This window comes from Python bivittatus, unplaced genomic scaffold (genome assembly GCF_059951505.1).
Source record: "Python bivittatus isolate LINGU-HERP-01145 unplaced genomic scaffold, Pbiv_v1 ctg000320_np1212, whole genome shotgun sequence".
In the NCBI taxonomy this organism is placed as follows: Eukaryota; Metazoa; Chordata; class Lepidosauria; order Squamata; family Pythonidae; genus Python; species Python bivittatus.
Window position 1 is genome coordinate 8,251,197 of NW_028277052.1, and position 17,954 is coordinate 8,269,150.

Genomic DNA, 17,954 nt, shown 5'->3' on the forward strand with positions numbered 1-17,954 from the left:
GGGTAAACTGGCTTTTGATTAGGGTAGCTTAAATTCTTAACAGCTTATTGCACAGATACCCTTGAGGAACTACGGTACATTGCTGCTTTGTTTGGAGCCCAACTTGCTCTCCTATTAACTTCCACATAATTTCCAGGGTAATATTACAGATGATTGAAGGGTAGACTTGCTATAGAGGCCCAACAACCTTCTGCCTACTGAAAGAAGCCATTAAATTGCACATGCTGGCATTCGCCTGTACACATTGGCTCAACGATTCACAAGGAGAAATCTGTGCAGCCTGGCAGCGATGGCTTCCAGTTGTGGGAGACTCTAGTGCAAGATCTTTTCAGGGCATACTTATGCCCAAGTGGATCCCTTCCCAGTCTCCAATACCCACACACTAGCCCTCTTCTACCGAGTCAAATCTGGGCCACAGTCTAGATAGAAAGTACAAGGGGATGGGAGAATGCTATTTTGTCACCTCCCTCTTGTCACTGCTGTTCTGCTCAGAAAAGCAAATTGAGTAGGTAGTAAAGTTGGGTCATCAGTGCCCATTCAGATTTGCCATCCCCAGAGAACTGAGGGCCTTGACATGCCCCTCAAAGTTCCAACCTCTGATGCTGATTTCTGTCAAAACATATCTTTCCATACAGTTCTGTATGGAACAATATACAGTAATGGTACTAACGATACGATGGGGACAAAGGGGAGCCAGGTTGGAGCTATGCATATCAGCCAGAGTTCTGGATTGCAACTTCAGCCTACTGTGTGTCTAAAAGCAGCCCCGATCCTTGCTGATCAAATCAATATATTTGCTACTGGGGCAGCGCTTCCCCATACAGTTGCTTCTGCTCCCTTTCCTGGTGGCTTAAATTATCTTTTGGGAAATTAGCTCACCAATCCCAAAAGCATCACTAGTATTTCTCTTGACTGCCACCAAGATAACTCTCTGGTCAGTGTAATGGTAGACCACCAACAACCCCATATTTTGAACAACCCATGAAAAATGCTTTGTGTTGGCACTTTTACAAAATACAACTGTGGGAATCCTATTCCCCCTGTCTTTGGTAGTTGCTGCTTAGGATCCATTTTAAAGCATTCTGAATAATAATAATAATAACAACAACAATTATGGCAAGATAAACAGTATCTTCAGCATGCTGAAGTCCCTAAAAAGCTTCTTCTCACAGAATCATGAGGAGTTGAGTTGCTTGTGTGTTTTGGAAACTCCAATCTCTAAGCATGCAGGTTTTTTTGGAGAAGAGCTGGGGCTCCAGGATATCTGTGGGGAAGGTGTACACATGACACTGGGAGGAAAGAAATCATCCTTGTTTACACTGAGTCTCCTCATCCCACCTTCACCTACCACACCGGTTGATTTCTTAAGGCACAAAGTGCAGGGAAATCCAGTTTATGCATTGTCCACTGGAGCTAAGGTAGCTTTTAACTTGAGATTGTCAGCCCTGGACATGCCTCTGCTATGTGTTTAGGAGATCCATCGGTTTCTGAAGAGGGACCTAACTGCTCCTTGGTCAACCCGCAGTCTTCTGCTGCTTGGCTTTCCTCCAAAACCTCTGGCTGAGTTTGGCTGTTCAGCTTTTCTTCTGCTTCAATTTCCTCTGAGGTGGGAATGGAATTTTTCTTTGGGCGGCCTTTGGGCTTTGTGGGCGCTTCCTGTCCTCCTTTCAGAACCTGGAATAAAAATAAATAAAGCTGCTATTGCTGAGATTCTAAGTCCAAGTTACAGCCAGGGGAATGGACTGATTTTGGCTTCTCTGTGTTTCTCCATTTCCCCATCTTAAATTTATTTTTCTCTATGCTCTACACTGGTTGGCATTAAGAAACCCCCCTCATTATTAGCATTTTTGTGCATTTTTGCGTAATATACACATTTGGCAAGCTGTTTCTCCTAATTTATTATATGTTCAACTGTTATTTTCTCTGATACATACTTCTCATGCACGAAAATACATATTTTATAGTTATTTTTGGGCAGGAGAAACTCATGGCAAAATTCAGAGAAGAGTTTTGATACGTGCACTGTTTGATGAAGGGTGAATCAGATTTGCAATTAAATGCAAATAGAAAATATTCTTCCCATGCCATGAACACCACTCACTGGTGCTCCAGGCAACCAGCTGTTTTCCATGATGTTCCATCCCATCCTATTATGTATTCATTTTATTATTGTGTGAATTCTGGAGACTAGAAACAAAATCACACCAGTGCACAAGGCAGAACTTCATATGTAAGCCAGCATGGACTAACTGTGGTACTTATACTGTGAACAAAGTAAAGTTTTTTAATTGTAAGCCACTCAGAGTCACCCTCTGGGGGAGATGGGCGGCATATAAATTTAATAATAAATAATAAAAATAAATAAAAAGTAAAGACTTCTTTGTCAGAGGCTAAACATCAAGATAAAAACTGTAACAAGAGTCCTTGTCAAAACTAAAAACTGATGAACCAATACACACAAATATTTGCAGCACTCAGGGATGTCTGCAAATTATGGTTAATAAAATTAAGACGGTGCATTCAAAACTCACCTAATTTTGTATGTGTTTTACTAACAGAGCTTTGATCACACCCTTGTGGCCACCAACTTGATTTTTTGACCATACCCTGTAAGGAACCCTGATATCACATATACTTTGTGGGGTGGATCAGACTTAATTATGCTTGGTACAGACTCCCTGAAATCAACTGATATGTTACTCAGGGTCAGCTTCATTCCTAGCAATGTCACTCAACTGATTCTAACAACTATTTCTCTCTCTGAGTCCAGTAAATGCTTACCATTTTTTTCCATTTCATCCTGCGATTTTGATACCAAGTTTTCACTTGAAGTTGAGTTAGGCCCAATGACTGGGCAAGATCCAGCCTAGAAGAGAAACTATCCAGATTAATGAACTAGAAGAAAAACAAGACATTATCACCCATTACCAAGACCTGATTACACTGCATCTTACTGAAAGTGAGCAAATGGTTCATAGTGGATTGGGTGGATTGGGGGACCAATGGCTTAACTGGTCATGACTAATGGCCAGAGAAGACCAATGACTAATGATCAGACAAGAGCAATGACCACAGTATTGTCTAAAGAAACTTTTAGAAAGAAGATGGGCTTCCTGAGTTCCACTGAACTCAGTTGGGAGTTAGTCTCAGAAAGCAAGCAAAGGCCTGTGCTGTTAATTTGCTTTTTAAAAGCAAACTTTTTAATTTGCTTAGGACTGTGTTCATTAAACAGTCCTAAGCGTTGGATTTACTTCTCAGCAGGGATATACTGCACCATTTCTGTAAGTTCTGCTATGAAGTTTCACAATGTCAGTTGTGTCAGAATTAAAATTTTGGTTATATTAATGATAACCCTGTAAGAAAGGAATCTGCAGCTTCCTGTAGTTCAAACGGTGCACTAGATGTTATATGGCATGCTGAGAATCACATTCCAGAACTGGATGAGGCCAGGGCCGTGTTGGGGAGGGGTTCCAGGAGTTTGAAATGGCATCTCAAGCAACTGAAAGGTATACAGCACCTCTTTAGCCCCTTAATTACTCTCAACCTCCAAAGCTGTCAAAGAGGGCCCCACTTTTTGGCCCCAGCTGTTCTAGTGGACTCTGAGGGCCCTAAAAAAGGGAGCTAGTGGGCAATCCATGGTCCTTGAGCATTATTTTTTTGACTCTTCACTTCAAGAAGACATAATTATGGCTGGAGAGCTTGCCATTTTAAACATGTTTTTCTCCATTATAAAACCTTTAAGACAAAAACAGGAAAAATATTTTGTTTGCTGGGCAAACTCCAGTATTGCATGATCCATTTAAAGGGGAAAAAAAACCTAGCCAGAGCCCACCAAGTTAAGTGTAAAATGGTATGCAAAGCAAGTTCTCCATTGTATATCCACAAGCCAGATGAGCTGACTACGCAGGAAAAATCTGCATCTCAGTTGTGACAAATTGAGGATTAAAAAGTTCAACCTATTTAGTGGGGAAAGAAGCAGAGATTTGGCTAAGGGCAACCCATTAATCCTTTTTTTTTTAGAGGTAAGAAGCCAATGTAGCTGAGAAATACAAAAGCAAGAATAGCTATGGCAGAAGATTTTTATTTATTTTATTTTATTTTATTTTATTTATTTAAGTAAAACTATTGGAGTTGGAAACTCTGGGTGATCTACTGATATTTATAAAGATCTGCAAGAAGATCCTGTTCTACTTTCTGCCTTTCCATGCTTTGGACTGCTTTTAAGCACAACATGGTCTTCTCTAACACAAAAAGATAACAGAGGGTTTTCCCCTAACATCAGTTCTGTGTTTACCTAATCAGCCTTCAGAGCCAGAATGTCAGAGCAAAGTGCGTGAAACTCACTGAACAAAGACACCTGAATGAAACCTGCCCATGACTTATGCCTTTTCCATGATTAATATCACTGAACTGGAACACAAATAGTGCGAAGGCAACATAAACAAACATGATGCATATTTTCTTGTTTCACACACCAGCAGTTGCATAATAAATGAATTAGTCAAAAATTTCCCAACTAATTTTCTCTTAAGATGGGCTTCCCAGTGTAAACAATACATTCCCTTGGTTGCAGTAGGAAGAGTTATGGAGGCATTTGTACTTGGTTCAAAAACAAATGACTACTTATATAGGCTGAGTTCATACAACTTAGCTTACTGGGTTAACAAAACACAGTGTGGTGTTCACATAGCATGCTATGTCCAAACAAAGGCATCATATTATAGCTTAATGTGATGATCTCCTTCATATAACATGCTCAGACAATGATGGGCTCCCATACCTTGATTAAGCAGAAACTACCTAAACACATTTGGTCTAACCTAACATATTGTATGAACCCGACTGAAAAGTCTTGTGAGAGATAGGATCATGGGAAGTCACCTACACTGAATTAGAACATGGATCCACTTTGGCCAAGAAACCTGGAACCTTTTAGTTCTTTGGGGCTTTATTAACCTAAGCCATTACAATCAATAGCAAGAGATTGTGGTACTGTAGTCCAAAACTTTCAGAGTGCACCTACAAACCATATTTATTTTGTTTTTCAGCTATCAAAGGCTGCAGGGGACATGGAGGAGAAACAGTGGTGTCAACTATCAAAGGCTTACTGCCTTTATTTTTAACCTTTCCACAAAGCAGAACAATCCTAGTGCTGTCACTGAGTGGCGTGATTTTATGGGTCTCCTAGGGCTGACCACAATCAATAATTTTCTCCTTATCCATGAATGTTTATGCAACCCTTGCTTAAAGTCACCTAGGCCAGCAACCATAAGCATGCATCTTAGGGCAATGAGATCGATCAAGTTGATATCTTCTGAATCTCCCACCCATAACCATTGCCCAGAAAATATTCTGAGAAATTGGATGCCACAATGCACTATCCAGCTGGGCCATTCTACAGTGGCAAGGAGAGGCCTACTGAGAAAATACATGCGTTCCTTCCTGTTTAAATTAGGAAAAAAAAATGGTTCCCAAGGTATCACATACTGGGGGCAAACCCATTGGCCAAAGGGAAATGCGCCAGATCAATCTTCTCATGCCAGCCAACACGCACCTGTCATGGCTAGATTACCGGTAACCCTTTCAGATTGTTTGCTGGCCTGTGGACAACTGCTCACACTGCCTAGGAAACTGAAGCAACAAACACAAAAAGAGGAGCAAAAAGCCACAGAATGGCAAGTTCCTGAAAGCCTATTAAGGGTTTGCTTTTATTTTAATGGAACTATGTTGATGAAGATTCTCAGTCATCCAGGTGGAATTATCTAGAGGTTGAGTCATGGCAAGTGGACTTCTTTTCTTTTGGTGAGAGACGTTGTCCAAGCAGCGAAATGTCTCTTACCAAAAGAAAAGAAGTCCAGTTGCCATGACTCAACCTCCAGATATTTTAATGGAACTTTTGGTCTGTGTTTGCTTATTTCTGAAGGTTTTTTGGTAAGCTGCCTAGAGTCTCAGGGGTCCAGCTGGGCAGCCATATATATGCCTTAAGTAAATAATAAATAAACTGGAGCCTTTGTCTGTGGGAGCTGTTATGTTAGCTAGAGTTCTTTTTTTCTGCCACTTTTGTAGGGAATAAATGGATTTTGTGAAGAATTGGGGATGGATGGCTGGATAAGGTCACCTTTTCTGGGTTGGGGTTGGCCAATGGTCTCCTCCCTTCCCCTTAAAAAATCCTGCACTCATAGTAGGTAAAGACTCATCACTTCTATCTTCTTTCTTCTTAACATGGTTATTAGATCATGCAACGTTGCATGGTCACCTAATCTCATACGGTCAAATTATCTGTGTAAGAAGATGAAATGGTCCCCCCCCCCATCACTATGGGCACTATGTTTTTTTAAGGAACAAAAGAAAAAAAAATATCACGTTCATCTGGTGTCCTTCCTTTTCTCCCAAATTCCAATTTGCCTTCCTTTGCATTCACTCCACTTCACTGAGTAGGGGCAAATTCACAATGGAGCAATTGTTGGCACAAACCTGAACCCTCATTATCAGTGAACTTGTTCTTTGCCTTCTCAACACTCAGTGCTAAGAGCCCTCCAGAAATAGTGTCAACACTTAAATAAAGGAACCAAATATTTGTGAAGTTCCAGCTTTATTAATAACTTAGGGCCAGCTATGCAAAAAAGTTCTGTAGAGAAGCATGTTTCACAGGTTCTTCCATGATCTTCAGTGGGTGTGCCACAGCAATATCTGTGACAATCTAAAATATAGCAACCTTTGTAACAGATCTTGGTCTATGACAGATCTTGAAGCTGAGGTTTCAGAAATACTTGAAACACAGATGAAGAATGTATGGCCCTCCACATGTTGATGAACTACAACTTCAGATGGTGTGGCTGATAGGATCTTGGGAATTACAGGATCTTGGGAGTTACAGTTCAGCAGGATCTGGAAAGAACATGCTTCTTCACCTCTAATGTTTAAGGCCAGGCAAAGATTCAGAGATAGTTAGGACATTAGGTCAAACTATGGCTTTACCATTACGCGCACAAGCTGGGGGAGTGTGTTTTCCTTCTCTGATACAGTTGATTCTTCCTTAAAACTAATCAAAATTATGCTCCATTCAGAGGGCTCCCCTCCACCAGTGCCACAAAGGCAATGGATTAAACCCTTCCTGCTCTGAATATCAAGACCCAGAACCCAATCCAGAATGAAACTCCCACACCTTTCATTTAATGTTTTAAATCCATTCATACCATCGTTAATTCGGTAATAGTTGTCATGCCAGTGAAAACCAATAGCTGGTTTCCTTCTCTACCAACTCATATTCACTCTCCACTGACTGCCTATTCGCTCTCAGCTAGTGGAAATAATTTGATTCTCCCTTTCAAAGGAAACAAGCTTCTAAGTATCACTGCCCATAAATCCATGCTGGCAAGCATGCATGTATCAAGCACACTCACAGCCTGGTATGTATTTTCCACTGATATGATCTATTCATGTAGCCTTTGATTCTAAGGGAAGGGTGCTTTGAAATCTGATCTGATTATGTGTCCAAGCCCTCAGACAAGAGCAGAGTCATCTTCACATGCTTAGAAGCCATCATGGTCCACTCAGCACCTGAACAGCTGAGAGGAGCAGGGCTAGGGACCTGCTCTGTTGTGGCTGGAAAGACAGCCCTCTCTTCAATTCTTGCTCAGAGAAACAGACTAAAACCTGCAGGGGATTTCCTTTCTGAAATGATGATATGATGAAGCTAAAATGTTGGCTGGTCTTAGAAGATTAAAACTGGGTATTTTGCATTTTAAAGCATCTGCCTGGTTAGTCTTTTCTCCACTCCATGGCATGGTAAAGTCACTTGCTCTGTCCTTCAAGTGTAAATCAGTGTTCCTATTGGTATATGATGTTCTGCTTAAATTAATCTAAATTAAACTGGAACTTCTGAACATCTTATTTTCAAAGGGCAAATATAGACGATACTTTCCCCCCTTTAAACTGTTAAAATTATAAAAGCCCCAAAGACACTCTTCTTTCTATGTTATTTGTTTACTGCTGTTTGTCCACATGTCACGTATAGTAAGTGGCCCTACTCATTAGGCAGTGTGAGGCAATAATCAAAGATAACAGAAATTGGACACTAATCAGCCCCCTACCCAACCTTTTGCCTTCGAGAACAGAGCTATGTATGCAACAGGAATATGGAAGATATAATAAGGATATAATAATATAATAAGGATCCTAATCAGTTCCTAGGAGTACTTAAGATATTGTGGGCCACTGTTCCAAACAGCCCCATGATTTGCGGATTATACAAGTCCCCAAGAATGTCGGAGATAATTCTCATGTTGCAAACTCCAGCTCTTCCAGGTTATGTGGGACTTTGCACGGTAACTTACTCAAAATCTTCAGTCAAGGACTGACAACAGGGAATCCTACTTCTAGAGAGAAATGGTACAAATCCCTAAGAATGTTCTCTCCTGTGTCCCCCCATTTTGTTTTCCTCCAATTTCCTTAGATTTTGTAGAGGCATTAAGGGATATTTCATTTCTACAATCACAATCTAGTCCTCACCCATCCATTATTTTGAATGATTTAACATAGAGTAGTAATCAATGTTCTATGTTATAATGACAACTTGCCACATCTTGGCTCATGCAGGATTTCTGTTGCCTTCTTAATAGCCACTGAGTCTCACTTCATAAACAGAAACTGATATGGCCTCTTCTAATATTGGTGTCCAATGTAACCATACCTGCTCATACCTCAAGGTTTGACTCAGCCTTGAGTTCAACCCACTTTCAAAGATCCTCCAAAGCTGGAGTATTCAGAAGACAATTTTACCATGCCAATATTGCAGAAGTGACTGGTGCTGAATTCATAACATGGAATTTGACACAGGCATATCATTCTCAATAACATCTTGCTATTAGAACCATTTTAGCGCAGAGATCAATGGTCTCCAGATGCTTTAGACTCTACGTCCCATGGTCCCTTGCCATTGCTCAGGCTGGCTGAGGCTGATAGAAGTCCAAGACATTCTAAAAGCACCAGTTGCCCATCAAAGCATCAGTGGCTTCCCTAACCACCAACCAGTTGGGTTGCCCCCCTCCCCATCTCTCCTCACCAACCTGTCTGGTGTGGATAGGTATTTCTGCTTTTGGAATTTCTTCTCTAGTCCCATAAGCTGCAACTCTGTGAAGATGGTCCGGCTGCGGCGAGGCTTTTTCAAGGGGAGGGTGGGCTGCTCTGTCTCGGATTCACTGCTTCCATGAGTTTCGTTGGCTTGGGTCTCTGAACAGGTGCTTCCCGAAGGTGGGAGCGGTGAGAGAACTCGAGAGGTGCTCACTGTGGGAATGAAGGGCTGTCTGGTGATGACAGAAATGAGTGGATAAGCCCGAAGAGAAGAGGACCCTGGGAAATAAGCATCAGAAGGAGAGGTGTTACAAAGAGAGGATGGCTTGGCAGATTGTTTCATCTTCAAGGTTCCAGCTCTGCTTTGGTGGAGATGTGATTAATTGTAAGCACATAGGTTGGAACCACCAAAGACAGGGAAGAGGAAATCCGGCCCTTCTTTTTAGTGCCTTCATTTGCCTCCTTTTGTTTTAAAAACCATGTTCCAAAGGCAGCAGCAAGACTTAAGTCAGGGGTTCCCAATCTGGGGTGCCTATACCCCCGGGGGTGCAAGATGGAATTTCAGAGGGTGCGACAATTTTAGGCACTGAGTTAAAAGCTTTTTTCTTTTTTTAAGTTCAATTTCTTCACCCGCATTAGAAATGAGACTTCTTCATCTTCAAATGTGATATTACTTTTATACGGGGTGCGAACATTAATCAAACATTTCCTAGGGGGTATGGGGCATAGAAAAGGTTGGGGACTGCTGCTTTAAATAATTACCTACTGGCACCAATAGAGTGGGGGGTTTTTTGGAAAGAGAGGGTTTTATTAGAAAAATAAAGGTGATTAAGGTATTAGAATTCCCCCTCCCTGTCCGGTGCCCTTGGTCCTGAACAGGGCCCCATGTGTTTCCAGTTAAGTACATAAAATCATAAACTGGAACAGGATGACATGCAGTTTGCATATGATCTAGTTAAGACCTATGCAGCTGTTCTACCCTCCGACATGCCACTTGCTCTGATTTTCATCCTTCAGCTCCCTGGGAATTAGCGCTGTAAGGTCCAAGGGGCAGAGCATCAATGCCTGGCTGGCAGTCACCTTCTTACCAGCTGGAAAGAAGCATTTATGGGCTTCAAGAAATTCATCTGTAGCACTGAAGTTAGAGGAGTTTCGTTTGAGAGATTATAAACCCCATTTCATTTCCTTCATTTTTTTAAGGAAACTTACAATTTATTGGATAGCATAACCAGCTTCAAAAATCAACATACTAGAGGCTATGATGAAATAAACACAATATACCCGACAGTGCCAGAGAAAAAGCTACAATTGTTCAGAGGAGTGTAAGTGTGCATGCATCCATGAGAAGTTTGGATAGATCAGTTTATTCCTTGTCTGGGTCTGTTTGGCATGTGTTCACTGAAAAATTCAGTTCTGTCCCGTTCCTAAAGCGTGATATTATATGGGCATTATTTTTGTTTACACTTGTCACATTTTATTCATTTGTTACTCGAAACACCTCTATATTTTGGAGTGCACTTTATTCTGGAATATATACTTTTACTGAATGTTGGTACATTTTCTGAACAAAAGGAGAGTGAAAACCCATGACAGATGGGTTTCGGCCCAGATACTTAGAACCATGAGTGTGAACCAAGTAAGTCACTGTGTTTAAAAATGCAGACCAAATAAATTCACACGTGTGTGTTTGTGCATCTGAGTGCTGACACACTTTCCTTGTTATGCTTTATGCGAGCACAAATGCTTAGAAATAAGTAAAACTTTGCTATTTTTAGTGCTATTAAAGGAGAAAGCATTATAGCAAAATCATTTTTCTGCAAACAACATCACAGAGACAGCATAAGTTTACTTAAAAACTTCTTTGCCTATCATGATTTCTCCGTATTTTTCAAGCAAGGCACCAAAGAAGCCACAAAAGCCATTAAGAAGTAATAAATCAACGACACTCAGAAACCACTCACTCTCTCTCTCACACACACACACACACACACACACACACAAACACACACGAAGTCTGGGAGATTGAAACCATTACAGGGAAACATTTTTACAAATGTCTCTTCTCAGCATATTAAATCCATTGGGCTAATGATTCTTGTCCTATTTGGGTGGGATTCCAGGAAGAGAATGGCATGAATGATTGCTGTTTGGGAGAGTCAGCACAGCTTAAAAAATGGGCAGGTGGTGGTGGAATCATCATCATCAGCTCACTGGGAAATGCAAAATAAGAAATAGCATGGACATATTTAACACCCGACATAGGTAAAAAGCTGTGCTGGATCAAAAAATAATCTGTATTTTTTCTAACTTTTGTCCTTCAATTTCATGAAACAGGAAGTGCTTCTGCATTTTTTTTTTTTTGGGCCTCCCAAAGAGAAGAACATTTTGCTGACGTTCCCATACTTGGGGTGCAAGGTTGCCCAAATCAACTGGCTGCCAGTTGCCATGTTGGAACTCAGCTCTGAACCATCTGTCTCCCTGCCCCAGTCTCTCCCAACGTCATGGTTTTATCAATCTGTTTCGGGTACCACCTTGGAGATATTTTCTCCCATGGCTTCAAGGATTATGGTTTTATGATTGCATTCTTCTTCTTTGGTTGTAAATCTGGATAGCTCAGCTGGTAGAAAGGAGGAATTTGCTGAGTCTCATCCTTTAGGGTGGGGAGTGTGACTGAAACCGCAGGAGGGCAGTGGAGGGTGGAGAAGAAACTACTGCAGATGCTGGCAACTTAACTATGGCAGCGAGAAGAAGATGGCATAATGTGCTGTCAGTGGCATGATGAGTGATGAGGTCATTGGCAGAGCAGTACATAGGGCATATCCTTGCCCTGCCATGGCCCTGGAGCACAGCATCGGTAGCCATGTGTGACAGGATTCTTCTTCAGCTACATTTCTTCTTATTTAGGAGAAGTTCACACTCTATTCAGTGCAGCTACTTCTGCTTGGATTGCATTGTTAAGGACTTTTCTATTCATTGGTTTGGTTCTAGCCTGAAAGCCAGCATGTTTAGTGGAAAACCAGGGGTCGGCAGTCGAACGCATGTTCTGCACGCAGCACTCAGAATCTCCAGGGAAACCTCCAGACTGAAAATCTGGAAAGCTGTTGCCAACACTGAGTTCGAAGGACCCACATTCCTAAGCAATATAAAGTCATTTCCCTTTAGTGGGTTTTTAAACTCAAACAGAAAAATGGAAAAACTTTATGGCTAAAAGCTGCCTTTCAAGTTAAAAGGAAAACAGTTTTTTAAAGCTAAACAATTAACCAAGCTGGGCAGATAAGATGTTGCCCATAAACTCAAATGACCCAGGCTCTATTCTGAGTTCTGACTCATGGTATGACCTTTAACAAGTCACTTTCCTTCCCCGTCTCCATTTCATTCACTGGCATCCCAAATCTCAAAATACTGACTTGCAAGTAAATCCCATTGATTGGAAAGGCATTGTTTTCATCGATGTGCTTCATCTACACTGTTCTCAGCAATCCCATCAATCATTCTATAAAGCAGGCCAATGCTGTCTTCCTATCAGGGGAGCTTTTAGCTGTCTCTTTCAACGGAAGGAAGGAAGGAAGGAAGGAAGGAAGGAAGGAAGGAAGGAAGGAAGGAAGGAAGGAAGGAAGGAAGGAAGGAAGGAAAAACTTCTAGAGGCAGATGGGGACAGTGCATTCCAGTCTTACTCCTTCCATTCAGATCTCCCTAGGTCAGTGTTTCTCAGCCTTGGCAGTTTTAAGATGTGTGGACTTCAACTCCCAGAATTCCCCAACCAGGGTGCTGGCTGGGGAATTCTGGGAGTTGAAGTCCACACATCTTAAAGTTGCCAAAGTTGAAAAACACTGCCGTAAGTGGATAGGGAGGCCTTGCACAAAAGTGTAATTGCATTTTCTTGAACTCTGTTAACAGATATTTATGGGATCAGAAGCTCTTCATAAGCAAAGGAAGCTCATGTGAGTCACACTGTATGGCACTGAGCTGAAAGTAATCAGATCTTTTCCATCAGTATGACAAGATTGTTGTGGAAAGAACAAGGTTTGCAACAAGGGTCCCTGATTCCTTCCATGAGTAGATTTCTTGAACGTCTCAAAAGGAATAATGATTTGCCAAAGCCCACTTAAGTGAGTTCATGGCTAGGATGAGATGTGAAGGGTAGACCCCCTGGTATAATAGTCTACCAAACGCCATCTACACACATCACAACACGTTAGAGAAGAAGAATATGAGTGGGACCACATACACTGGCATGAGTTCCATTGAGAACTGTTTTGTTCAGAACAGTAGAAATAATTATTTTGAGAAAGTGGAGAAGTAATAATATTAAGGATCGGATTCAAGAGACATGTGACTCATCTGTTGTTGAAAAGACAATGTTATCTATTAATCCAAAAATGACTCAATGTGTTTTTCTGTAGCATAGATTTTACACTTTATAATGTTAGAGAATAATTTATTTATTTGGCTTCATGGACAGCTGACCAACAAGGTACAGGTGAAGGGTTCAAAATACCTTATTAAGCACTGAAGGGCCAACAAACTAAGTTCAAGTCACTCATGCTTGGGCAGAACGTCTGCTTCCATTCCTCAAGATCACTGAACTTGACATTTGTGTGAGAGTGCATGTACTGTATGCGCATTGCACAACAGATAAACACATGCAGGTACAAGAACATAATTCAAAGTTTTCATTAAAGCTATTTTTTAAAATCCCTTTTTAGTCTCCTGTTATTGTTTTGGCTCTCCACTGCCGAAGTGACGAGGGAAAAGACCAGACGGGGAAACAAATTATTGGGAAGCACTAATTAATTGTGCTCGTCTGAGCATTAGCAGCGTCAGGACATCTTTTTCTTTCAGGCAAAACACTTGGCTAAATCTTTTTTGGAAGAAAAGTAAAGGGAAGGAAAGATTTATGGGTTGGCGGTATGCTAGCACGCCAGCTCTGCTGGGAGGCAGAAATGAGATCTTTGCTGAGTGAACCCTATGTGGGGTGATGGAAGAAGAAAAATAAATAAGAAGAAAAAATAAATGAGCTGGCAACGCAAGAGCTCTTCGCTGGCTAGCTGGAGACTGTCAAAACAAAACAGAAAGCTACAAACATCTAATTCCATTTCTGGCTTCAGGTATGCACAGATTCATAATTCAGAGCTCTAGGAAATTGATTGCCACTGCCTCCCCCCCCCCTCTTATTCAGGAAAGAGATCCTTCCCCCAATCCAGAGGTAATGGCCAGATTTTATGTGCTTTTGCCTTATTTAGTGTGAAATAGTTTTTTTTTTTTTTTTAAATTAACACTGCTATTCAAAATCCATTGTGAACACTGTCGAATGCTGCAAATCAGTTCTGTGTGATTTATGGCTACTGCACAAGGGTGGTGTAAACATGTTCTGCATTTTTATCCATGATTTTCACCTCTGCCGTGCAAGCTGGACTGAGAGAGTATTGTACAACAAACACCTGTTCATCGCATTATCCCAGCGCAGTTTGAAAGGTTGTGCTGAGAGAGAATAGCTTACTGTTACTAACAGTTCACTCTTATGTTACAAGTCAAAGGAGAGATTAAATCTGGTTTGGATTTCTGAGTCATAACTCAACCCACAGTCAGTGTATTCAAATTGCTTCTGTAGACACGCTTCCAAGAGAAATGAATAAGTGGTAATCTCCAGTCCATGGGGAGAAAGAAATGTAAATATTAAATATAATCTGTACATATTATACATGTCCACCACTCATGCATTTGCTACTCCAGCACAAAAGAGTAACTACTCATGTTTTCTATTCTTTTCCTGGCCCTGTAAGCCATAGTACAAATAACGCAGCTACTGGAAAAAGTATGCCATTCCCCACGAAAGCATTGCGGAAATGCTACCTACTTTCTGCTACAGATGTTCTAAGAGAATGAGAATTCCTTGGATTTCATTGATGAGGGCCAGATGATCAAAGAGTTGTGTTTGCATGCATGCACACACACACACACTGCATTTCTGGGAAGGGATGGGAAGGTAACCTCATATAAGTATTGGATGGAGAATACATGGCTCTGGAAGTTATTCATCTGCAGTTCCCAGTGGCTCCAACCAGCATGGTCAGTGATGGAACATCTGGGGCTCCACAGAGTCAGCACCCAGGTAGTATGGAAAAAAATAAACTTACTAATACCACACAGACAAGGTCTAAACCCTCAGAATCTTGGACAAACTTTGGTAAGTCATTATTATGTTGAATTAATTTTCTGGAAACATAATATCTTAGTACTGCAATGCTGTAATTTTTAAAATGTTTAATGTTGGTATAATTGTTATATGTTGTTTAAACCCAGCTTCTTTGATTAGTTAGTATATTGAGCTAACTCCCAAATGGATTAATTTGAGCCCCAGGTTAAGAATATTGATGAATTCAACCATAGGGTTTTTGCATTCTCATCAGAGGATCTTTGAGATCTGATTTACACTTAATTTATCTAATCCCTCCCATTAATGTACCTGTCCTAAAAGCTGCTCTAAGGATTAGGAGTAGCACTGAAAGTTTTGCTATGCACATACTTTGGTTGGGTTGCATTTTAAAATTTACTTAGTTACAATATACATCATTTCTTCATCTGCAATTCAGAACTGATGTCGCATTGTTAAGGGAAGCGGGTGGAATTTGCTACTTTACAGCCCTGACTTACAGAGTTCATTTTAGCACATGAAATAATGGAAGGAGGCATAGCATCTCAAATTGGCTTTTTATGCGAACTTCCAACAGAGCGTGCCTTTGCAGAGACGTGGTTCATAAGTCATGCTTAAGCAAAATGGGGCTTATTTAATTTTGGCTTGCTGAGTTTTGTGAACCCAGACATTATGGTTTATAAACCTTAATTTATGGCTTAATGTATTTTGCAAGCAAAACCAACTGTAATTTATTCAATAATGCAGAGTTAAGCGTCCTGTGGCTTGGTACAACGTGTGATCCAAACATCGGGTTCCAGCCAACTAGATACTGTATTTTACCTGTTCCACTCCCTTTTCTCTGACGCTCAACATTACAGGGCTATGGAGCATGCTTAGTCTTCATTGTTTGGGTGGTTTCCAGGGAAGGAGATGTCTTCTTAGGTCTCAGCAACTTCCCTCTGGCTTCGTTAAAATTTTTTCATTGACTGAAGTAGAGCCAAAACTGTAGTGTTTAGAGCTAAAATGCATGTTCTGGAAGCAGCTTTCTCCATGTTTCAGATGTGGCCTTCTGACCTTCCAGGTGTCCTAATTTTTTCACCAGAAAAATAACTGTCCCTATTGGACCCCTATTTGGGCTTTTAACTGATGTTTTATTCAACTTTTGTGAATCTGGTTAGTGAAGTCATCTTTTTCCCAGGATCTCTCAATATTTAATCTCTAAGCAGGTCTATATTTGCACATGTATGCAGTTTGTCTCCAGCACCTGCTGAAAACACAGATTCACTATAGATAGTACAACTGCTGAGATACCATTTGTTGAAAACAGTTTGTAAAATAATTGCATTTCTCAACCCTATCTTGAAGCAACAGATCATCACCCTCTTAGCTTTTTAAAGGAATGGAAGAGCTGTTACAACAGCCCTGAAGACCAGTTCCTTCCCAATGTGTAAAGTTGGTGGATTTGAGCAGTGATCCTTAGTATGATTAAAAAGTACTACAACAACCTCCTTAATAGTGTGTAATGCTGCATAATATGAGTCATTTGGCAAGGTAAGCCAGTAACTTAGTGTCATCTTAGATTTGCTAGCCTACAATTCCCTTTAGTCCAACCAGGGGTGATAAGAATGGTAGGTTATCCCATCTAAGAAGGGGTCAAGTTCTCAAAGGCTGTAGCAAATGATCCTGCCTTGGCCCAGAATGCTTTCACAAGGGCTCCCTGCACTCTTCTCCCAAGATGCTAAACCCAGGCTAACAAAATACAGATGTGGTATTCACAAAACATACAATGGCCCACCAATCATATTCTGGTTTAATATGATGGTTTAGTTCACACATGACAGGACAATGGTTGAGTGGTTCCCCAAACCTACTGAACCTCACTGAATGTGTGGAAATGATCCAATCATGCTGTCTTGAGGAAAAGTATTTTATACCACTGCTTTGGGCTTTCAGTCAGCTTCAAGAAAAACCTCAATCAGACCATTCAGCTCCAGTGATGACTGTAATTAAATTCAAATTTGACTAATTAACAAAGTCTAATTAGCCAAACTTCTGATGAAAAAGGGAGCACCAGGGAGTTCTTCAATGTGTGTTTTAAATTTCGGAGATATAGTATACAAGCTCTATTCCATTCCTACTTCTTCAAATCTCAGATTCCCATTCATTTGAAACCTTCTCACGTGATTTAATTCTACCACAGAAGTGTTACCAGAACCCATTCTTACTTTTTAAAAGCAACCTATCAACTCAACTTTGCTGTTTAATTGGGCATAATAATAGTAATGAACAAATCTGACTGCAGTCTGCACTTAAAGCTCTCATGCCTTAAGGTCTTTGGAGGTTGGAGGAAAAAAACAGAAAACCCAACCCCTAATCAGGGAAGATAATTAACACAGTAAGACGACAATTTCAAAATACTGCTATATACATCTTCAAGGCAAATGCTCTGAAGGTAATTAATTAGCTCTAAAATATTTGACAATCTGCAACTTTTGGAAGAGCAAGAAGTTAATGAAGGCAGTCCTGAAAAGTAAACTTTAAACGTAATTTAACATGTATTATAGCACCCCCACCCATACGATGTCAGATTCATTTATCAGCCATAAACACACACTTGTCTGACAGCCAGGTTCAAGGGTGATGTAGGCAGAGCCTCAAGCTAAATCAGGGTTTGTTTAGTGCTGGTTTGCTGAATAAGCCACAGTTGGCCGGATTTGTACAACCTGCTACATTGATTATCGTTCTC

General features: G+C 40.8%; 1 protein-coding gene across 1 annotated transcript in view; it reads right to left on the minus strand.

The window, feature by feature from the left end:
- Positions 1 to 1,242: 1,242 nt before the first annotated feature.
- The window catches only part of BARX2 (BARX homeobox 2), a 40,973-nt gene continuing 24,261 nt past the window's right edge, over positions 1,243 to 17,954 (minus strand). The window contains exons 2-4 of the mRNA XM_088139162.1: positions 9,069 to 9,351; positions 2,782 to 2,866; positions 1,243 to 1,674 (exon numbers count right to left, since the gene is read on the minus strand). Of these exons, the coding sequence (XP_087995288.1) occupies positions 1,426 to 1,674; positions 2,782 to 2,866; positions 9,069 to 9,351 (617 nt within the window). The 3' untranslated portion in view covers positions 1,243 to 1,425. The remainder of the gene's footprint in view (positions 1,675 to 2,781; positions 2,867 to 9,068; positions 9,352 to 17,954) is intronic.